The sequence below is a fragment of the Orycteropus afer genome, unplaced genomic scaffold (assembly GCF_000298275.1).
Source record: "Orycteropus afer afer isolate SDZICR_OR568_19922 unplaced genomic scaffold, OryAfe1.0 scaffold00123, whole genome shotgun sequence".
Classification (NCBI taxonomy): domain Eukaryota; kingdom Metazoa; phylum Chordata; class Mammalia; order Tubulidentata; family Orycteropodidae; genus Orycteropus; species Orycteropus afer.
Genome location: NW_006921710.1, coordinates 220,458 through 243,843, shown reverse-complemented (window position 1 = coordinate 243,843; position 23,386 = coordinate 220,458). Strand labels below are relative to the sequence as shown.

Below are 23,386 nucleotides of genomic sequence, written 5' to 3'. Positions count from 1 at the left end.
TGCTAACCAGAAGGCTGGCGGTTCAAACCCACCAGCCACTCCTCGGAAGGAAGGTTGGGCAATCTTACTTCCATAGTGATACTGCCTCGGAACCCAAAGAGGGGTTGCTATGAGTTGGGGCCCACTCCACGGCACATAACAACAACAACAACAATATCCTCATAAGGACCTCTGGTGGTACAGTAGTTAAGCCCTTGACTTCTATCAAAAAGGGTGGCAGTTCAAACCCACCAGCCCTTCTGCATGGGAGAAAGATGTGGCAATTTGCTCCTGTAAACGTTGCAGCCTTGGAAATCCTGTGGGGCAGCTCTACCCTGTCCTAGGGGGAATCAGCTGGACCGCACACACGACAATAGTCTCCAACACAATAGCCTCCAATCAGCCCCTTCTTTCCATTCCCACTTTCACTACCCATTCTCCTAACTGGTTTATCTGAGTCCACTTTTGCCTTCTCCAATGCATTCTCTACACAACAGCCAGGGAGATATTTTAAATGCATAAATCAGATTTTTATATTCCCTGCATAAAAGCCTTTAAGGGCATCGCACTTAGAAAAAAGCCAACCTTTTAGGTACCTTTTTATGATGTGTCTGTCCTTTGTTGACCTCTGACCCCTTATCTCCCTTCACTTTGCTCCCTATAGCTTTGTCTTTTGTCACTTCTTAGAGTGGTCCACACTCTTTGCTTCGAGATAGTGTAACATTGGTCCCCTCGGCGCCTCCCTCACAGCCGCTTAAGGCTTATCTCGAGTCCGTTAGGCTCTGAGTAGTACCCTGCACACAGGAGGTGCTTAAAACTGTGTATAACCGCACGCCCTCATTCTGCCGCGGGATCCCGGAAGGATGGCACTTGAGGGTTTTTTGTGTGCTGCTGTGAGGCTGGTATTTAGTCCACAGTTCCCTCGCGATTGCTATTTCCAGATCGGACTCTCCCCGGCCTCCACGCGCCGTTAGGAGCCTCGTCCTGGAGTGGATGGCGGGGGAGTGAAACGCGGTGTGATGTCAGAGAAACCGCTCTTTGGGATTCGGGGCCTGGAAATCAATTTATTTCTGAAAGCTTTCCACACACAAGGAGGCGGGTCGGAAGTCTGGCCCGAGCGCGTCCCCAAGTCGTCATTGGGTGGAATCCCTAGTCCTGGTTCTGTATTGGCTAAAATCTATGCAGCTGGGCGGGGACATGGCTTCCTCCTGACGCTTCATTGGCTAAAAGTATTGCCGTGGACTGTGGGTTCACATTGGCTAAAATCAAGAGCTAGGACATGACTTACAATCTTCTGGGCCCCTAGTTGGCTGGTGGGATAGACAGGCCTTTGTCCCGCCCCTTTATCTAACGCTTTTCATATTAAACAAAAAGGTGAGGATTTGGCCTTCGTTTCCTCTGAAGCCACGGCGGTTCCTTTCCGGCATCTGCTCCCCAGAGAACTTCGGGATTCTGTGACCGCGGGGATTTAGGGAGACGCAAACGCTGAGGGAGCCCGGAACGATTCCTTCGCGGAACCGTTGAGCCGAGGCTTCTGGGAGTTCGTTGAGGGACACATCGCTAGGGGCCTGGCTGCACGAGTTGGGATGGCGGTCGCGGGTGGGCCGGGGTTCGCCGTTCCCCTAGAGCTACGGCGAGACCGGTGCATGGTGTGCGTGGAGTACCCAGGCGTGGTGCACAACGTATCCAAGATGCTACCGACTCTGGGCGGCGAGGAAGGCGTCTCCCGGGTAAGGAGAAAGGAGTCTTCAGGATAACCGGGAAAGGACCGAGTTCTGGGAGTACCGCCAGAAGGGCCAGAGTATCCGGAGAAGTGTAGTTTCCGTGGCAACGGGGCGCGAGGCGGGCTCTGGGGTAGCCAGTGGGCGGGAGCTTTGCTTCCACTATTGCTTGCAACGGGCTGTTTTAAAATTCGGGAGCGGTAGAAAAAGAACTGTGGCCGAGACTCTAGGGGGTCATTTGCATCTCATCCCCAGATACGAGCTGCAGCCTCAGCATCCCTGCCATGAACGTCTAGGGTGTGCTGGGTGGGCTGCCTTGTCTCCGCGTCACGGAGTAGAAAACAGGCACGGGGAGATTAAGGACCACTGACGTACGTGGGAGGGGGACAGGTGTTATGTTATTAGTGTTCAGAGTAGTGTTAGCTGACTTCTTGTATGCCACACCAAACCCACTGCCATCGAGTCAGTTCTGACGCACAGTGGCCCTGTAGGACAGAGTAGAACTGTCACTAGGGTTTCCAAGGCTATAAATCTTTATGGAAGCAGATTGCCTCATCTTTTTCCTTGGGAATGGCAAGTGGGTTTGAATCATGTACCTTTTGGTTAGCAGCAGAATGTCTTAGCCACTGCCCCACCAGAACGCTTTCTGTTTTATGCTGGGCACAGGTATGTTACTTACATTTGAGCCTCATTGAAACTCTACCAAGTAGGAACTGTAGTAAGTAGAGGAAGTGGGATGAACTTTAGTTGGTACCAGGCTCTTTGCTAAATTTTTTCCATATATATCAAACCTTTAAATGCCTGCAACAGAGCCCTAGTCATTCGTGTTTTGTTCTTTTATACTGACTTATTCACTTAACTTGTGGCTTTGGCAGGACCCTTGTCCTCACTAGCCCAAGGGTATCGCTGCCAAACTACAGTGTGAACTTTTTGAGAAAGGACCTTGGACATTCATTCATTCATTCCCCTCATGTTCTTAAGCACTTTCTCTGTGCCAGGACCCCCATCTGAGGTCATTCCCACCCCAGCGCGGCTCAGAGACCTATGTTTCATGAGAAGAGGATTCCTGGGGAATGGAGTTGCTTTTAACTTCATTCCTTTACTAGGTATTCCTTGAGCATCTACTGAGGCCCAGGCCCTGCCCTGGGTGTTGGGGAGCTAGCAGACTAGCAAGTACATGATCTTGTCACAGCATACATTGTTGATGCTTTCATATGCACACATCTGACGTTCATTTTGCCCCTTTAACCTGGGGTGAGGCGGACAGTTATTCATAATGTAGGTAACATGTATGTTGAGTGTTTACCATGAATTAGGCACTGGGCTAAGTGCTTTATACATATTTTTCTTTAATCATTGTAACAATCTTAAGGGGAAGGAACTGAGGTTGAGAAAGGATAGGTAACATCTAGTCAGCCAGAGTAGGTTTCACTGATTGATTTCATCTTCTTTGGACCTAGAAACATTTGCTTATGAGACTGAATCCCAAGGCCCTTATGAGTGGGTAGTTCCTAGATTAGGTAGCTTTAGACAACACTCCACCCCACACCCCTGCGAGCCTAATGCCTCAAAGGTAAACTCGGGGTTGATGGCACCTCCCATGAACTATTGCCAGAAGAGTGTTAAAATGCCCCACACAGACCAGGCACTTGATAAATGGGGGCTTCTAATTGGCAGTTGTTATCTCCAATTTTATAACCCCTGAGAAGGAAGAGACTAGTTATCCTCATTTTCTTGACTGGATCAAAACTAAATTAATACGTGGCTTTGAAAAATTAGTTTGGACCCCAGAATAAAACTCCTCCCTGGGTCACCTGTGTTGCCAGAAGGCTTGGGATGAGAGGAACGGCTCCCTGCTGAGCTGTTTGTCTGCTTGCTGCTCCGCTTGTCTCTTTCCACTCTCACCACAGATCTATGCAGACCCCACGAAGAGGCTAGAACTGTACTTCCGGCCCAAGGATCCCTACTGCCACCCTGTGTGTGCCAACCGCTGCAGTACCAGCAGCCTGCTGCTCCGGATCAAGAGGAAGACAAGGCGGCGGGCAGCCCCATTAGGGGCTGAGGCCTGCCCCAAGGTCGTGTTTGAGATGGAGATCCTTGGTACCATCTCCACCACTTACAGGTTTCAGGGTAAGTATGAAGTCCACACTTGCTGCATCGGTTTATATCAGGGCCTCCTGTCCCAACTTCTCACAGGTTTTGAGTGTGTAACTCAAACACAAGTGACACAGGCCAGGATTACCCAGGGGCCAAGGGGCAGGGGCTCTGGGAAACCACAGAGCACAGGCTTCTTCTAGGAGACAGTCTCTCCCCGTCCAGGCAGCGGTTCTCTGGGGTACACGGACTCATTGCTGCCCAATGGTCTGCATTCTTAAGAGAAGATAGGAATCCAGGGTTCTATGAGAAATCTCCTAACGTCTAATAAAACTGTCCTGTGGGGCCAAATAAGGCTGGTCAGCACATCTCCAGTTTTTGATGTTTTTCAGTTCCTTTTATCAATCTTGACTGCTGCTGGTCCTGCCCTTCCTTCAATCCTTCCCAGATCACTCAGTCCCTTGCAATCTCACCTCTTTTGAATTTTTTTAGCAGACTGGATCTCTCATGGTGTCCTCAGTTGACTTTTCCACCTACCGGAACCCTAGTGCAGAGACAGTAAAGTGGGGGGTAAGAAAGTGGGCTTTAGAATGATGCCTAACTGAGCCCTGCCAATTTCTTTGTGCCCATTACTTGGCCTCTCTCAGTCTCAGTCTTCTTTTGTATACAGTGGTCGAGTAGCCCTGAGCTCATTAGGTCCTGGTGAAGAATCAGGGAGACTGTGCCATTAAAGGGTACTTGGCATGTTATTGGCAAGCCTTCAAGATGTCTGCAGTTGCCACTGGCAGTTCTAAGACAGAATCTGAAGAGAATAAAGATTACGAAAGGAAAAGGGAGTAGAGAAGAGAGAGGAAGAAGAAAGTAGAAAGAGGACAAACAGCATGGTCACACAGAGTCGGGCAATTTTAGCATCAGTCATTCTGGTGAAATGTATTCAGGAAAGGGAGTGTCCTTCCTGGACAAGGTTTTCCAAGTGGTTCATAAAATATCACACTTCCTAAACTCACTGCTGTTGAGTTGAATTCAACTCATAGCGACCCCTCCTTGGGTTTCCAAGGCGTTATCACTACAGAAGTAGATTGCCCAATCTTCCTTCTGAGGAGTGGCTGGTGGGTTTGAACTACCACCCTTCTGGTTAGCAATCCAGTGCCTTAGGCACTAGCCCACCAGAGCTCCTATTTTTATGTCTGATTAAACCAGCACCTTGCTACTCAGTATGTGGGCCCTGGACCAGAAGCATGGGCCTCATCTGGGGCTGTTAGAACTGCAGCATCTCAGAAGCTGCAGATCCCAGGTGATTCACATGCACATTACATTTGGAGAACCACTGACCCTGACTTATCCTCACATGTAACACAGCCCCCACAATAGTATTTATTCAAGTGATGTGAATAAAAGTACATTGAGCCAAGTTTGCAAAAGGGTGTTGTTTCAGCTCCTGCCACCTGTGCCAACACACAGTTTGCTCAGCACCTTCCTAAAAGGATGTGGGGGTTGGTGGGTTGCAAATGCCAGTTCCTGGATGAGTATCTGGAAGATGTGGCTATAATAGGGAGAGCTGTCCTTGGCCTCGTGTCCGCCATTTGCCTGCATCTCCTTCTAGGAATGTCTGACTTCCAATACCTAGCCGTGCACACAGATGCGAGCGGCAGGCACACATCAATGTACGACAAAGTGCTCATGCTTAAGCCTGAGAAGGAGGAGTTCTTCAACCAGGAGCTGCCACTCTACATCCCCCCACCCATTTTCTCCCGACTGGACACCCCGGTGGATTACTTCTATCGACCAGATATACAACACCGGTAAGGCCCCTTCTTGCAGTGTCAGGGTTCAGAGCAAAGGCTCTCGAGTCAGGTGGCCTAGATCTGAAGCTCAACTCTGTTGCTCACAGTTGGGAGGTCTCCGGCATGCCACTTAGCCTCTCTGAACCTCAGTTTCCCTGTCTTTAAAATGGGATAACAATAGTACCTACCAAACAGAAGTATTAGGATTAAATAAAAGTAAAGCATCTGAAGTTCTTAGTACAAGACCGGATACAGGGCAAATCCTCATTAAGTGATGGCCATCTGATCACAAGCTTCGCTTCATTCCCATGGGTCCTCAAAGTGCAGAGATCTTGGCCATAGGACTTGAGGGTTCCTGCTGAGAAATGACCCCTTTGGTTTAATCCCCTGGTCATTGGTGACCAGTCACTCTCTGGACCTTGCTATTAGCAGCAGCACCACCAATATCTTAGTGTCCTCAGGCAATCTCTGGCTTTCCTTGGCTTCTAGATGCATCTTTACATGGTATCTTCCTCCTATATGTGTCTCTCTGTATTTGATTTCCTCTTTTATAAGACAGTATGTGGATGGGATTAGGACCCAGCCTCTTGTTTTATGCCCTCAAGTCAATTCTGACTCATGGTAACCCCATGTTACAGAGCAGAACTGCTCCATAGGGTTTTCTTGGCTATAATCTTTACAGAAGTAGATTGCCAGGCCTTACTCTAAAAAACCAAAACCAGACTCGCTGCTGCCGAGTCGGACCTGACTCAGCGACCCCTCCCTGGGTTTCTGAGGCGGAATCACTATGGAAGTAGATTGCCCAACCTTCCTTGTGAGGAGTGGCTGGTGGGTTTGAACCACCAGCCTTCTGGTAGCAGTCACGTGCCTTAGGCACTATGCTACCAGAGCTCCTAGGCCTTACCCTACTCCCTTTTAAAAGACTGTTTCCAAACAAGGTCACGTTCCTCAGTACTAGGGGTTAGGACTTAATCATATTTTTTGGGGACCCAGTTCAATCCATAACAACCACCTAAGAATTGGTTCTTGCAGACATCCCCCTCCTGTGCTGGGGGATCCCATGCCAAGGACTCTATAACATATACCCTTGGACTATAGCACATTAGCTCCTCTGCTGCTGCTTGGCCTTGGTGCCCTGCATCTGTCAGAGATTTCAGGCCGTCTTTGTAATCCATTCTTCCCCCATCCATCTCCCTCTGCCACATTGACTCTAACAGCCCATCCCCAGTTCAACCCAGCTGTTTGTCTTCTCTTGGCCTGCCCCCAGGCAGCAGGCGGTTACCTCAGAACACCACCCAACCCCTGGCCAGTCTCCAGGCCACTTCCCTCAAGGTGGCTATGAATCTGAATGGGTCTTGCTTGTTAATTGTGTACTTGTCTGTTGTCTATCTCACTGTAGAACGTAAGCTCCTTGAGAAGAGACACTGGGTATCTCTTGACTAAATGGTGGGTTTCTCTTACACTAAGGGCTGTGAAAAGCCAAATGGATGCGTATCATAGCCCATCTCCCTCCTCCTCACCCCTGCCTCCCATGCACACATTCCTAACAAGGCCACGTGCAAGTGTGCAGTTTATTAAAATGAATTAAGTCTTTAATTTAGACTGTCTTGAAATAATTAGAGACCCCAGGGGTTGTTGGAAAAGCAGAACTGGCAACTGTCAGATGTTGATTTTACATTAGTGACCAGCCACACATTGTCATGAGGGAATAGGATGCCCTTTGTGTAAAAGCCAAGACAGTACTATTAAAAAATATGAAGAAAATAGTTTGAAAATACCCAGCTTGAGTTAATAGCATCCCCCACCTCCACTGCCAGTTATTTAACATTCTCATGGGAGTAGTGCTGTGGGTGTATTTTATCCCCAGCCTTGCGGTAATTTCACATGTTATGTCATGCCCGTTTACAACTGAGGAAACACACTCTTAACTCTTCACATGTGGCTAAGAGCTTGCCCTGGTCCTGCGAGCAGCACCTGAGCCCCAGTCGTTCTGACTTCACAGGCCTTGCTTACTGCCCAGTGCCATACTGGTCTGATTGATGTATGCTTTTCCCCAATTACCCACAAAAGATAAAATCAGAAAACTTCACAAGTTTAACATTAGCTCCCTAAAGTAGAGATTTGGCCTGTTTTGTTCTCTGTCATAGCACTGGTGCCTGGAACAAGCCTACCACATGGAAGAAACTCAGCAAGTATCTGTGAACTAAGCAAATGACTGTCATCGTGTACCACATTACATCCATTCAGGCAGCATCTGACCACATATGCGTTCTTGGTCCCATAAACGTATAACAGGGTTCAGAAATTCCAGTTGCAGAATGGACATGGCAAATGCAGCCACTTCCCACATGCAACACATGTGTCTCATGTCTCTGGTACATAAAGGGATTGTGCTGCCAGGCATATAAGGGTACAGTATAGATATAACCTATAATACATGTGTCTTGATAGTCATGATAAATAGCTATGTGACTGGCTCATGTATATACTATACTGTACTTTCTATCTAAGAAGTTTACCATTTAACAGCATATGGTACACCCTTGGACTCCAGCACAAATCTTATTTATTATGTGTCTCTTGAGTGTTATAGCATTATCTTTCTGTTTAATTTCCTTTCGAAAATATTACCATGAAGTGCATCATGGCTCCAAAATGCAGCAAAAACCAGTGCTAGTGAAAGCATGGTAAGAGGCAAAGGGGAAGTATTGATTTGGAAGTGAAAGAAAATGTTATTGAACAACACAAAGGTGGAAAATCAGTAAGTAAATACTGTTGCTCACAATTTAAGCATATCATACGTAACAATCACTACAATTCTCAAAAACAGAAACAAAATTCGCCAAGCTGTTAAAGGATTAAAAAAAAAAAGAACTCACTGTCAATTCCAACTCATCACAACCCTTCCTTGGGTTTCCGAGGCGGCATCACTATGGAAGTAGATGCCCATTCTTCTGCTTCCAAAGAGTGGCTGGTGGATTTGAACTGCCAGCCTTCTGATTAGCTCCACTGAAAGCTACAAGGCTAATGAGAGGGAACTATATCACATAGGGAGAAATTGCTCATGATGTAGACTGAGGACCAAACACAAAAGCAAATCCTATGAGCACATTGATGATCACTGCTAAGGCACGAAGCTTGTTCAAGATGCCTAAAAGAAAAAACAGGACCAGACTGTAATACGGTGTTTACATAGCACCCACATCGTAGATCGTCCTATTTCACAGAACCTGCCATGGACTTTAAATGACATATGATGTAGTAAAAACAGATAAGCAAAAGGAAAAGGAAATTTTGTGAAATGACCTATAGGTAATGATCTTTGTTAAAGAATTTTTCCATAGTGTGTTTTTTGTTTGTTTGTTTGTTTTTGCAGTGTTCCCTCCCCACTCCTCCCATCCCTGGCAACCAACAAAGAAAGTTTCCTTCCATATATAAACCTTTCCTTGACCTGCCACAACAACAAACTAATACTATATTTGTTCTTCTATGATTGACTTATTTCACTCAGCATAATGTCCTCCAAGTTCATCCATATTATGTGGTGTTTTGCAGACTACATTATTCTTTAGTGCTGCATAGCATTCCATTATGTGTATGTACCATAGTTTGGTCATCCACTCTTCTGCTGATGGGCATGTGGGTTGTTTCCATTTTTTTGCTATTGTAAATAGTGCTGTGATGAACATGAGTGTGCCTATATCTGTTCCTGCCTGACTCTCACCTCTCTAGGATATGTACCTAATAATGGGATTGCTGGGTCAGATGGTATCTCCAATTCCAGCTTTCTAAGGAATCGCCATATTGCTTTCCAGAGTGGTTGTATCACTTCACAGGCCCACCAGCAGTGTATGAGAGTCCCAATCTCTCTACATTCCCACCACCATTTGTTATTTTCTGTCTCATTGAACCTTGCCGTCAGTGCTGGGGTAAGACGATATCTCATTGTTGTTTTGATTTGCATCTCTCTGGTAGCCGATGATTGTAAGCATCTCTTCGTGTATTAGCTGGCCACCTGAATATCCTCCTTGATAAAGTGTCTATTCATGTTTTCTACCCATTTTTCAGTTGGATTGTTAATTCCTTTGGTGTTGAGGCGTTGGAGTTTTCTATAAATCTTAGAGATAAGTCTCTTGTCAGATATGTAATTATCAGCAAATATGAATTTGTTGCTGTCATTTTTGTTATGTGCTTTTCTGTAGTGTCGATTTCTTTGTTCCATCCATATAATTTTCTATGCTGAACTTACTTTGTTTATGAATCATGTTATCACTTCCTTCGTTGCTGTTGTTTTAGTATTTGCTAAATATTTGTGCTGGTCTTCTTTTTTATTTTGATATGAAGGTTTATCATTTTTCTTTGAGGTTACCCTGTGATTTATAGTTTTCTTCCCAAGTTTAGAACAGTCCATTCTATCTTCTAGTTGTCTTGACTTCCCTACCATCTAGAAATTCTGTAATGACACAGTTTTTTCCCTCTTTTTGGTTTGTAGTTGTCTTCATTCATCAATTGATGTCTCTGGTTTCTTGTTTACAATCTTGTTACAATCTTGTAGGCTTATTTACTTTGGATACTTCCATAGCTGGGTTGGTTTCTGGGTTATATCATCATGTGTGTTGATGGTCAGTTGTTGGCTGTTGTTGCTTCTCTGTCCAAAGGGCTCCTTTTAGCATCTCTTGTGAGGTTGGTCTGGTTTTAACAAATTCCCTTAATTTCTGTTTATCTGGAAATGTCCTAATATATCACCATCATATTTGAGGGACAGCTTTGCTGGGTACGTAATTCTTGGTTGGAAATTTTTCTCTTCCAAGGTTTTATATATGTCATCCCATTGTCTTCTTACCTGCATGGTTTCTGCCGAGAAATTCGAGCTTAGTCTTATTGGTTGCCCCTTGTAGGTAACTTTTCTTTTTTCCCGTGCTGCTCTCATGATTCTTTCTTTGTCTTTGGTTTTAGTAAGTTTGATGATGATATGTCTTGGTGATTTTCTTTTGGGGTCTATCTTGTTTGGGGTTTGTTGGACTTCTTGAATAGATATATTTTCATCCAACAAATCTTCGACAATTTTCTCTGTGGTTTTATTTGTCTCTTCCTGTTCTGGAATTCTGATTACACATAGGTTATTCCTTTTGATGGTATCCCACATGAACCTTAGGCTTTCTTCATTTTGTTTTAATCTTTTTTCTGATTTATTCCTTTCCAAAGAAGTGTTCAGGTATTTGCCTTCAATCTCCCTAATTCTGTCTCCCATTAATTCAATTCTGCTCCTTTGCCCATTCAATGTCTTATCTATTTCTGAAAACTTAGTATTAATCTTCTGGATTTCTGGGTGTAGATTTTATATCATTTCTGATTTTTCATTTATTTTGTCATTTTGTTCTTGTATTGTCTTTCAAAATTGTTTTAGGGTTTTCTCTGTGTTTTCCTCAATTTTGTCAGTGTTTTCCTTGATCTGTCTCTCAGTTTGTTGAAGATACCAAAATATAATTCTTTTGAATTCCTTACCAGGGAGTTCCAATGCTGTGGCTTCTTCAAGGATGTGTTTTGGGTCTGTATCCTGTTCCCTTGTTTCTCCTGGCTTATCTTGCTTCTTTGTGTGGACTGTGATGCTCTGTTATCTCCAAGGCATTGTGACATTTTTGTGTTTATATTTAATTGGTGATAGTATGTTAGGGTGACTTGCCCACAATTTTCATTTTCTTTGTTTTGTTTGTATGTTATCTATGCAAGCAGGGTACTATGCTGTGCTACTCTATTCACTAGTTGACAGCACTTATACACTCACCACCTGTCTCCTTTCCTTTTGTCAGCCTCTTGTATGTCCCTGTTGACCTTGACAAACAGCCTATTATTAGGTCCCTGGAATCTGAATGAGAATGCTATCACTTTAAAATCCAAAATGGTTGCCACTTGTAAAGATTCAAAATGCTGCACCCTCAGTCACTTTAAATATCCAAAATGGCCACCGCTTGTAAACATTCACAATGGCTGCACCCTTGGTCACTTTAAATATCCAAAATGGCTGCCACTTATAAACAATCAAAATGCCTGCACCCTCTGGATAGCGGAAAGTCAACAGCTCATGTTGTTTCTCTTCTTGCTGTTTCCCTTCCTAGTCATAGGCCACCAGCGCAGTCATCCTTGCAGCCCTTGGTGACCAGAGCCGATATTTAGGTCAATTCTCAGGTCCCAACACCACTTGGAAATATCCAAGCTGTTGGTCCCGGCAGAGTAGCTGACAGTCCACAGCTTCGACCGTCTCTGTACTCAGTGTTTTTCCACTAGTTGGTGCCTGATCCACTTCTGTATAGTTCCTTTCAAAGCTCAGGGCTCCAGAATTATCTTCTGTATCTCTGTCAATTATTTTTTCTTTTCTTTGTTGAAGAGAGTCTGTCACTTGTATGCCTATTCCTCCATCTTACTGGAAGTCTCTTCCATAGTATGTTTTAAGCTTCCAAACTTGTGATGAGTTACAGTGCCTGCTAACTAGGGTAGCTGTGGGTCATCTCCCTTCCAGCTAGCCAGAGACTGTCAGCTTTGCTCAGGCCCATGGCCCGAATGCCCCCTGTGTCCTGCCTGGTAACTTCAGAGGCAGAGCAGTGGATGACAAGGAGTGTCAGGAACCAGCCTGAGTCTGTGTGCCCCACTGGCGGCTTGCTCAGATGTTTCCCCACACCATGGAGAGTGACTTGGAGGTCTTGCCTTTGGAGACTTAAAGACCTGTCCCCAAAAGCACTCACCTTGGTGTGTGAAGAGAAAGACACACTCTAACTGTAAGGGGCACCATGAATGAGGTTGACTCTTTTGGAGAGCAACTTGGCAAAATCTATTAGGATTTTACATGTTCTTTCCCGTTGACTAGCCTGTCCCATCTCTAGGAATCCATCCCACAGTGTTTCTCACTTCAGTGCTCAAAGATACGTTTTCTAGACTGTTCACTGATTAGTGGTTGACAGCAGCAGGAAGTTGCATGAAATCTTGGTGGCTTGGTGTGGTGGGAGGAGCCCACACACTGGAGCCTGGTTTAACTCCTAGCACCACAGGTCAGCCCTGTGTGGTCCTGAGTGAGCCACCTGGCCTCTCACACCAGCTTCCCTTTCTGTAAAGGGGAAAACAATAGTACCTACTTCCCCGTGTTGTTAGAAGTAAATGACTTAATGGAACTCTGGTGGTGCAGTGGTTAAGTGCTGGCCTGCTAACTGAAAACTCAGTCGTTCTAACCCACCAGCCTCAGTGAGGAAGAAAAGACCTGGTGATGTGCTGTCTTAACGATCACAGCCTAGGAGAACCTGTGGGGACAGTTCTGCTTTGTCCTTAGGGTCTCATAAATCCAAACCAGCAACACAAAACAACAAGATTTTTAAAGTCCTTAGAACAGTGAGTGCCTGGCAGGGTTGGTGTACAAAAACACAGCTGCAATACTCTTACCAGACGAAGCAAAATAACCAGTACTCCTTCATATGCTCCAGTACCCAGGCCTTGTTCAGTTTTCCCCAGTTGTCTCAAAAATGACTCAAGAGCCAAATAAGCGCCATGTGTTACTTTTGGCTGGTGTCTTGCAGGTCTGTTAAATCTACAGCATCCCCTCTCTCCTCTTTTTTTCTGATTGCAGGGGTAAATTGTGCTTGTTAGAAAAAATCAAAATGTTACAGAAGTGTGTAATGAAAAAGAATCAGGTCATGTCACCTCCTTGCTTAAAACCCTACACAGGACAGGAGAGGGGTGCTGTTCTGTGTGTCTTTTATACTAGCGCAAGAGTTTTAAGCACAGGGGGATAGGATCCATTTTTGAAAAGTTACATTATTTCTGAAATGCTTTGATTTTTTTTCCTCACAACTAATAATTTACTCTTGCGGTTGGAAACAGAAATACGTAGCGTGAGACACCCTTCTGCCCTGCCTTCTTCTGGCACTCCATGGCAGAGTCTAGGCATGTTTTGCTCTATGAGGCCAGCCCGCATCTGTTCCCAAGTGATGTCAAGGGAGGAGGCTGGGCTAACCTTAGGCCCACTAACCCCTTTCCAGCCCCGTGTGTCTTATCGGTTTTCCAACAGGTGGAAAGAACCTGCCTTTTCTCCCAGGATTGCTATCATGTTTTCTGCTCTGTTGGCCTTCCTGGGTACACAGGACCCAGAAGGGTCAGGCATAGCCACTACCTTGCAGGATGTTCCCTGCATCTGGGGAGTTGAGTTCCCCACAAGCCAAGCAGGCAGAGGAGAGGCTGGGAGGCCAGCCTTGGGGGGTCCTTCTTCTCCTGCTAGCAGTCCAACCCCTCCTGCTCCTCAGGGGAACCATCTGGGGTGGTCCCACTGTCTTTGCTGCCAGCTCTTGTCACCCGCCAGCAGTTCTCCACACACTTAGGATTGTGGTGATTGCATGCAGATGTCTGAAGCCTGGAGCCGCAGTGGGGGGTGGGGAAGCAAAGGCAGCCATAAGTCTGTCCCTGCAGTGCCCAGCACAGGCTAGCCCTCAGCCTGCTGTTTCCGTAGACAGGCTGCTTGGCCCAGCAAGTGAGCCACCAGTAGCTGTACTTCTTGGGGATGTCTGGCATTTGGGGGAAGTGCCCTTGAAAACAGGGTCATGTCATACCTGTCCAGGGTGGTTTTTCACGGATTTACACAAAAGCAAAAGCACAGACTTCCTCCTTTTTTCATTTTGTTTCTCAGCATGAAAATGACTTTGCTACTCTTTCTAAGTAGGAAAGTGGCATGTACTCATGTAGAAAAGGCAAAACAGAAAGAAATAAAAAAGTTAGTGATCACTGGAATGAAACTGTATGATGTGCAGGGTCCATTTTAAAATATACTTTGAAATAATTTAGTGGGCTTAGGATAGAGTATGAGTAAAACAAGGTTAGCTGTGTGATAATAACTGTTGAAGTCAATGATGGGTTTATGGGTTCTTGCTGCTATTCTCTCTGCTTTTGTATAGGTTTGACATTTCTGAAATCTCTCCCACAAGGGTAGCCACTAGGAAGCTTTTGGGAAACATTCTCCTAGTTGTGTTTTATGCCAACACATAGAGAGATCGACCCAAGAATGCCTGGTTCTAGAACCCTTGCTTTTAACTCTGTGTTAGATACAATACCACTGGGTACTATCCTTTGTTCATTTACCATCTGGTGTCAAGATGCTTCTGAACCAAAGACACACGCTCTGTGTTGGAGAGGCGGCAGGGCAGGCAGTTGAGAAAGTGGCCTGTGCAGCCAGGCTCCCTGGGCTTGCATGCCGGCTCTTATGTAGGAGCTCTTTGACTCTGGGCAGGTTTCCCAATCCCTGTGGCCTCACTTACTTCATCGGAAAATGGTTCTGCTCTCATGGGATTGTTGTGAGGGTTAAATAAACAAATATGTAAAAGTCAGTAAGCTTAGCTATTGTCTCGCTGTCCATTGTGGCAGCCAATTGTGTTCTATTGTATGGCTGTGCCTTAATAGATTTCGTCATTCACCACCAGTGGACATTTAGGGCTGTGTCCAGCTTTCACTAACAGGATGGTGTTGCATGTGACTGGGTACAGTTAGGAAGCCACCAGCCTCATCCCAGCCTCTTGGGGGGGCGGGGAGATTCTCCAACTCAGCTATATCTAGTGGGCCCTTTTGGCCTTGCCCAGCTTCAGAGCTGTGACCTCCACATTGCAAGCTCCCTGTCCTCACCCCTGAGAACACAGGCTTCTTCCTTCAGCAGCCAGCACTATAATCTCCCTAACTCAGGTTCATTCCTAGGAAAAGGCTCACAAAGATGGCTTTCTCTTCCCCCAGGGAAGGCTACAACAACCCTACCATCTCAGGCGAGAACCTGATTGGCCTGAGCAGGGCCCGGCGCCCCCACAACGCCATCTTTGTCAACTTTGAGGATGATGAGGTACCCGTGCAGCCGCTGGAGGCTGCAGTCCAGACATGGAAGAGAATTTGCACCAACCCCATAGACAGAAAAGTGGAGGAGGAGCTGAGGAAGGTGAGCCCCCCGCCACGCTCCTATGATTACTCCCTTTTATTTACCCAGCTGGTCCTAGCCCCTCTTTGCTTGGGGGCTGGCCAGTCTTACATTTTTTAAAAATAGATAGAAATTTTTTACCTCCAAATGTCATGTCTAAAAACCATGTCAACATAAGCCCTGCAATTCCAAAGGCTGAAAATACTTCTTAGAATTCTTAAGTGTTGGCTTTGGGGTGTTGGTAAAATGGGTACATTGTCCAAATGTGGCTTAAACATGGAGCTCCAGACCTGGTAAGTTTTTATTTATCCATTTGTTCATTTCATCAAGCCAAATGGAGCACCTCCTGTGTGCCAGGCCCTGGCACTTTCATCCATGAGAGCTGAAGCTCTGTCGCCATGCACCTCCCTGGCCAGGCCTTTGGGTTCTGTGGGCACCAAGGTTAGGTCTTTTGTCCATGTGAACAGCCAAGTTCACAGTGAGACCAAATTGCTGGCCAACTGAGGCTCGGGACTCTTCCCTTGTATAAGTTGAAGTTACACACTGTTCCCTTGGAGGATTTTTATTTCTTAAAGAGACTTGTTTAATTTCTAGCAGTCACTTTCTAGAAAAAAAAGAAGAGTAAATAAAATAAAACAAAACGCCATTATCTGTGGCTCCTCACTGTCCTGTGGACACACTTCACATCCCTAACTCTGGCTTATGAGGCCCTTTCCGCCCTTGCCCCTCACACTTCCACCACACTGGGCCTTTTGCCAGCCTCCCCTTGGTCAGGCCATCTCCTTCGGACCTCAGGATATCCCACCTCAGTGTCCACCTTCTAACTGGAGCTACTCAAGAGTTCCCAAAGCTCCAGCACTTCCCTGGTCAGCCCTGCTGTAGGTCCTTTTGTCATCTGCCTCCCGCTGTCCTGACAGCTGCCTAACGATGGGGACCAAGTCCCTGGGGTCATTTCAGTTTCCATGACTCTACTTGGCACTCTAGGCTTTCAACTCATGTTTCTGAATGAAAGGCTGATGGAGTAGGGCAGCAGTTCTGGGGGGATTGTCCCTGCAGAAACCCAGGGTGAGGGTTCTGCCCCAACTTTTGCTGCCTCTTCTCTGAAACTGCCCACTGGGGGCTCAGCCCCAAGGGTCCCCTTGGGCCAGACCATGCTGGGGAGCCTGGGGCAGGAGAGCAGGTGGGAAGTTGCTCATATTCACCTAAGCCTCTGTCCTTTACCCTCTCCAGCTGTTTGACCTCCGTCCCATCTGGTCACGCAGTGCTGTCAAGGCCAACATTAGCGTCCACCCTGACAAGCTCAAGGTCTTGCTGCCCTTCTTGGCCTATTATATGGTGAGTGTTGGCATGCCTGCCCGCCTGCTGGCCATGGTTTCCACCAAGGTTGTCCTTGATCCTTGTTGTGACATCCTAGAGGCACAAGAGCAGGTGACTCCCTGTCCTGGCACCCCTGGGGTGGCTTTTTAAAGCCATCTAGGAAGGTTTTCAGCTCCCAGTGTGAAAAAGTTCAAGGGAGCTTACGCAGACTTCTTAGTAACATATCTGGCCATAGTTGGACAATTTGAGTATCCCCCTAACTTTTTGGTTAAGGCATCAGGCTGGTAACCCAAAGGTAAGTGGTTTGAACCCACCAGCCACTCCATGGGAGGAAGATGAGGCAATCTACTGCCATAAAGATTTACAGCCTTGGAAACCCAGTGGGGGTCACCGTGAGTCGGAATCAATTAGCTGGCAGTATTTTTGGTGTGAACTTTTAAGTAAAAGAGTTGTACATTTGTAAATGCCCTTGCATTGAGAACTTCCTAAGGACCAGGCATTGGATTAAGTCTGTATATACAGAATATACTTTATTACTCCCTGGGAGGTGGTGGCAGGATTCTCTTTTTATCTCTGAGGAAAAGCCTGGGCTCAGAGAGGTGACATGCCATGCCAAGGCCCTATAGCCAGCAAGTGTCAGAGCCACATGGAGACCCTGCCTGTGTCTACAAAGTCTGGACCCCTCACCCCCTTGCCACACTGCCTCAACTGGGTCATGTGGGGTTCAATGGGGGACAGATCCACCTTTGATTCAGTCCAGGAGGGCAGGGAGTGGGGCCATCATCAGTGAGGTTCCCAAAGGTGCCAGGAAGAAAGGGAGCCTACCTGCAAGATTCCTGTACTGGAGTGTTCAGAGAGGCCGGTGTAAGACATGACCATGAAAGCTAGTGACAGGTGACAGGGCATGAGAAAAGGTCATCACTTTAGAAATCCCTCTTGTCCTGTTGAACTCCAGGCTACCAAGAGCTAGCTCTGTCTTTTGGCATTGGCTTTTTAGACATAAGAACTTCAGGGGTACCACTCAGGGTCTGAATACATTCTATCCATTAAGACCCTAATAACAGCTAGTATTTATGAGCACTTACTGTTTGCCAGGTGCTGTGGTTAAGCCTCTATGGGCATAATCGCACTTAATCCTCACAAAAACAGTGAGAATGGTGCTGTATCATCATTCCATAGAAAGACTGAGAAAGATGACCTGTCCCAGGTGGCAGAACCTGCACACGATGGGGCTGGGGGTGATTCCAGAGTCGTATTCCTAGCCCTCAGGGTGCTTAGCCTCACCATGGGGCTCTGCTCTCCATGGTCATCAAGGGGACCTGGGCTTGATCTCTGAGGGAGCCGGGGCTTAGAAGATGCCCACCAGAGACACTTTAAGACATGTGGCCTTGATTCCACCTACCACTCCCACCTTGTCTGTTTGCAGATAACAGGCCCCTGGAGAAGCCTGTGGATTCGATATGGGTATGACCCCCGAAAAAACCCAGATGCCAAGATCTACCAAGTCCTTGATTTCAGAATCCGTTGTGGAATGAAATACGGTAAACGTTACTAACCACCCTTGCTTTCTGTCTTTCACTCTTTTTATCTTTCAGTTTCTACCTTTCTGTTTTGCGATAGGGAATTTACTCATGTAGAGAAGGTAAAGAAAGCCCTTCTCCTCTTGGTGAAAATCTGTTGGATGCAGGACAGGGTGAAAATTAGGGTCTGAGCTTTAGTCCTGGCTCCACTGACCTTGGGCAAGTCACTGAACCTCTCTGAGCCACGCATTCATTTATTCAGCAATCATTTTGGCTCATGTAGTATGTGCCCACCATCCTGTAAATGCCCACTCACTAGGACTGCAACACACTAGTGTGTGAGCATGCAGCCCTACATGGTAAGTGCCAGAAAATATCAGCTACTACTGCTCTTGGTCCTGCCTCCACTGTTTGCCAGAACAAGCCTCAGTACCCACCTTCATTTGATGTGATTCCCTTGTCTGCAGGTTACACCCCCAGCGACATGCCTGTCAAGACAAAACGTAGTGCCTACAACTACAGCCTCCCCATCACTGTCAAAAAGACATGTAAGTGGCTTCAACTCATTTGGAAGAAGAACACCCTGCATGGAGGAGTATTTGCCTTCACACTGAAGCTGAGGACAATGGGGCTTCTGGAGACGGGGAGGAGGCTTCCAAGGCAGTCACTCTAGGACACTGCTGGGTACCCTTCAGAGAGGAGAAGAAAGGGTGGGCAGCATAAAGGGTTGGGAGAGCCCCACGCACCCACCCCTGCCACATTTCAGAGCACTGCCCTTGTGTCCTCGCAGCCAACCAGCTCACCATGCAGGACCTGCAGCAGGGCCTGGGCCCGTCAGGACTGGCCAGTGCACGGAAATCAATCTCGAACAAGTATAAGCTCAAGGTGAGTGCCCCGTGAGCCCTGAGGGAGAACTGCTGAGGTCAGCTTCTTGCCTAGCTGAGGGTGATGCTTTTGAGCACCCCCTTGCACAGGGCACCCATGAATCACACCGGAGAAAGCCTCTGACTGGAGGCATCTCTGCCTATCTTTGGGGATAGCTTCCAAAAACTAAGGGTAAAAATTCTGAGTGCGAACCACGTGGGGCAGGTGGGTACTGAGGACCTTTCTGTACAACGAGATGCAAGTCATAGAGGCGTTGTGACACCAAGAATTATGTGTGCTGGCCCTTGGTGTGCCTGGGCCTCAGTGAGGCATGTGCCTGCTCTGGAAAGGTCAGACTCAGGCAACTGCATGAGCATGGGGCTGAACAGGGCTGTCCGGCCCCAGCTGTGCTCTGGGCACGGAGACTGTGATAAACAAGAACTCAGGCCTGCCCTCATGGGGTTATTTTTCACTCTATAATCGCCAATGGGAAGTGGCAGTTGCCAGAGGCCTTTCCCTCGCTGGGGCTCCTATGAGCTGCTCCACAGTCCTGGGGGAGGCAGAGCAGTGTGTGTCCTCCTCCCTGGAATTACCTGCTTGATACGTCAGATGATATAGAGTATAAGTGCAGCAGAGCAGGCTGGGGCAGGAGGGAGAGGGGCAGAGATGGGGCAGCAGGAGTGGACACAGCTGTCACAAGTGTCATCTGTACTCCCGGTCCCTGGCCCAGCCTCCCATGTTTTCCAAACCTCTGCTCTTCTCAGTGAGGGGCAACCAGGTCATCGCCTGAGGGACCTTTTTTCTCGAGGATTCTCTAATCTCTCAGTGGTTATCCCTCCCTCTAGAACTTCTCCCTAGGCAGAGAAAAGAGAAAGCTGATACTCATTAAACTCTGCTTTCCTCCAGAAAAAAAAGTCAAGGCAGCATGCAGAGATACATAAGCTGTACAGTCAGAAGGCAGCAAGAAATAAAAAGGGCAGACTCTGTAGGAAGGCTCAGAAAGTTAAGTCCAGTACAAGGCTAATCCCACACTGTACACCGTAAGCACCATGGCCTGCCACATGAACATTTTCATGGTTCACGGTGGCCCAGCCTACCTGGCTGCTTTGTTTGTCACTCCGAGAACTTCCAGGAGAGTTGGAGCTTGTCTTCACATGTGCTCACTGACGTGGCCCGTGTGCCCTGCCTATATCCTGGGAGAAGAGATAGGTCTGCTAGGTCCTGAGAACCTGTCCATTCCTTGGAGAGGGTCTGGGGGAGCCTGCAGTATGAGGACGTGCAGCACTGGCCAGCCTCAAAGAAAAGCTCCTGCTAACCTTCCTGCATCTTGCCCTACCTTTCCCCAGGACTCCGTCTACATCTTCCGGGAGGGGGCCCTGCCGCCTTATCGACAGATGTTCTATCAGTTTTGCGATTTGAACGTGGAAGAGTACGTATATCAGGGTCCCTGGGACACTAAGGTGGAAGGTGGGACTGGGCTTAGTGCTAGAAACTTAACCACGGGTGGCATAAACCATGGGGAGGTGGTCACAGACCTCCTGCAGAGAGCTCATCCATAGGTGGAGGCCTTGGATCCCAACTGAACTCCCCAAATTCGTGTAAGATTCTAAATCAGAAACCTGTAAAACAACCTTTGATCTGTTTGTGGTGTTTAAGATGTTGGATTGGTGGGGGCAGGGGAAGTTAGGGTGGGGAGATGGGAAAAGATGAGGGAGGATGTGAAATATGGCTTGCAGATCTGGTGGAAGCTGTGACCTCTTTCACCAGGAAACTGCATGAGCACACCCTGAGCTTTGCATATAGTTGAAGGGGTCCAGGGACACACAGGTTAGGGACCCAGCTGGAGGGTACAGATTTAATGGATGTTCTTCATTATCACAGTCATCTTTGTAGAGTGTACCATAGCACTATTTTTTTCTAAACACAACCCTGCCTGTGCAAGAGCCTTCAACCAGCAACTATACAGAGACCCCAAGCCTTCTCCCTTTCCCCCAGGTTGCAGAAGATCATTCACCGCAATGATGGGGCAGAGAATGTGTGCACAGAACGGGATGGGTGGTGTCTCCCCAAGACCAGCGACGACCTGAGGAATGCCATGTCCAGCATGATCCGGCAGGCCCTCCGCTCCAAGAGGCCTGGTGAGAGCCGCTCACTCAGGGGGAAGGGAGGTCTCAGATGCTTGAAGACCCTGGGCCTTGGGTCTACTCTGGGGACAGAGCAAGGGTCATAACAGAATACCCTAGAAATTGCAGCCAAGTGGGAAGGAAGCCTTGTGAACCACTATCCCCTCAGGCTGCCCATGAGACTGCTTAGGCTTAGGGTGGGCATCATGGCACTTAGAGCTAGACCCAGGGGCAGGGGCTGCCGCAGAGCTGGAGCTGAAGTCCAGGCCTCCACCTGGTACTTGGCAGCAGCCTGCATCTTCCTGCACATGTGGGCATGTTCTGCCTTTGCCTTTTTCCACTAGGGGCAAGTAGGAGCCTGTGGTACCTGTCGCCCTGCATGCATAGGCTCCACTAAGCAAGGGATGGATAGGGGAAATGAGAAAGGAGGGTGAGCTGTTTCTGGGCTAGGGGCTTGATGATGCTAGGAGCCTAAGCAGGGGAGTCCCAGAGTTAGCAACCCCCCACAGATCTGACAAGGGCAGGGGTTCTTAGCCTTGGTTGGGCCACAGCCCTCTGTGAGAATCAAATCAAGGCTAGGGACCACTCCACAGAAAAATGCCCCCACACAAAATGGTGTGTACATTCTTAGAGACCTGTGGACACCTGACACCTGCCCATGGCTCCTCTGGGGAGTGGTTTTCAAACCTGCCTGCTCCAGAATCCCCTTAAGTTTCTGTGAGACTCCAGATTCCAAGGTCCACCCCATATTTCATGAAGCAGTTTGTCCAGGGCTTGAGCCCAGACACCTGTCATTTGAACAGGCTCTCGGGAGGCTTGGGAACATACTCTGGGCATCTAGGGGTGCTCAGGAAGCCCTACCTCGAGACACGCATGACCTGTTCCCTTCTGGCCCCAGCTCTCTTCTCCAGCCCCACTAAGGATGAGGCAGGGAAAGAGCAGCTGACGTACGAGTATGGAGACGATGACGAGGACGACGAAGAGGAGGAGGAGTTCAAGCCTTCAGATGGCAGTGAGAACGAGATGGAGACAGAGATTCTGGACTATGTGTGATAAGCCCTGAGGCAAAGCTGGTGTCCAGGGCTCAGGAAGTCAAGGTTCCTTGGTGCCCCCAGAGTAACCAAAATGGCCCTGGGAGACTCTTCGCAAGAAAGCTGGGATCCCAGCAGTGGCCACAGCTGACACTGGTCCTGGCTGTGACCTGATGCTTGGTGCTGCCCTCTGACCCTGCGTGGTTGGGGACATTCCTTGAAGGTTGTGCCCTAGCTTGGCACATCCATGAACAACCCAATGTCCAGCAAACTGAGCCTGTGCTCACCACCTTTCTCTGGCTGAGACCAGAAAAAAATGGAAACGGAGATGGTACAGCTAGGGAAGGGGTGGTCTTGGCTTTGGCCTCATGACTGAAACCTTGATCTGTGGTCACAGATGGCCAAAGACTGTCCTTGACTTTGGATCCCAACTATTTAGGGTAGTGTTGGCAAAGGCCAGGCCCATCTGGAATTGTCCTTATTAAATATATTTTCCTCCAGACTCTTGGTGTCTTAATAGGGATGTTGGAACCAGAGGAGTTTCCTCTTGCCTTGGGGTGTAGGGCTCCAGTGGTACCATCATTTGTTCATACATTCGTTTGTTCAGTGACCTCACACAGGGCAATGCAAGGGTGGTCCTCCAGGTGGGTAGGTGAGAGCAGCCAGAAGTAACCCACACCCCAGATCCAGAGTCCTGTAGCCCTCGGGTTCATCTCGTACTTTTCCAAATGGATGAGCTCCTGAAGAGGGTCACTGTGAAATAGACCTGGTGTCTCACAGATTTCCCAGTGTGGAACCACAGGAGCACATATGCTCCACCACTGGGGAGAAGCCTGCCCTCTCTGGAGACCACTCGGGCACTCCATGTCCCTTTCCTAGCAGAGAGCACCTGAGCCAGAGATGACCCTTCACTGTGCACTTGCTATGAGCATCACTCCCTTCAGCAGCTTGGGGTAAAGATTCCAAAGTCAAATGCCTCGGGCGGGTTCCCATCTTACTGAGTGGTACTCCTTGAAAATTCC

At 47.8% G+C, this 23,386-nt stretch overlaps 1 protein-coding gene across 1 annotated transcript; it reads left to right on the top strand.

The window, feature by feature from the left end:
- Positions 1-1,565: 1,565 nt before the first annotated feature.
- Positions 1,566-22,386, top strand: GTF3C5 (general transcription factor IIIC subunit 5). Its single transcript, XM_042781461.1, has 11 exons — positions 1,566-1,709; positions 3,611-3,830; positions 5,398-5,596; positions 15,335-15,530; positions 16,740-16,844; positions 18,253-18,367; positions 18,814-18,894; positions 19,137-19,231; positions 20,557-20,639; positions 21,206-21,348; positions 22,232-22,386. The coding sequence occupies exons 1-11, from the start codon at positions 1,566-1,568 to the stop codon at positions 22,384-22,386; spliced, it is 1,536 nt and encodes a 511-aa protein (XP_042637395.1).
- The last annotated feature ends 1,000 nt before the right edge of the window (positions 22,387-23,386 follow it).

Bases quoted from the DNA above. Each gene is read 5' to 3' on its own strand.
- GTF3C5 (XM_042781461.1), top strand. From the start codon at position 1,566: ATGGCGGTCGCGGGTGGGCCGGGGTTCGCCGTTCCCCTAGAGCTACGG. The intron at 5,597-15,334 runs GTAAGGCCCCTT...CTCTTCCCCCAG, and splicing joins CGACCAGATATACAACACCG to GGAAGGCTACAACAACCCTA. The intron at 18,368-18,813 runs GTAAACGTTACT...CCTTGTCTGCAG, and splicing joins CCGTTGTGGAATGAAATACG to GTTACACCCCCAGCGACATG.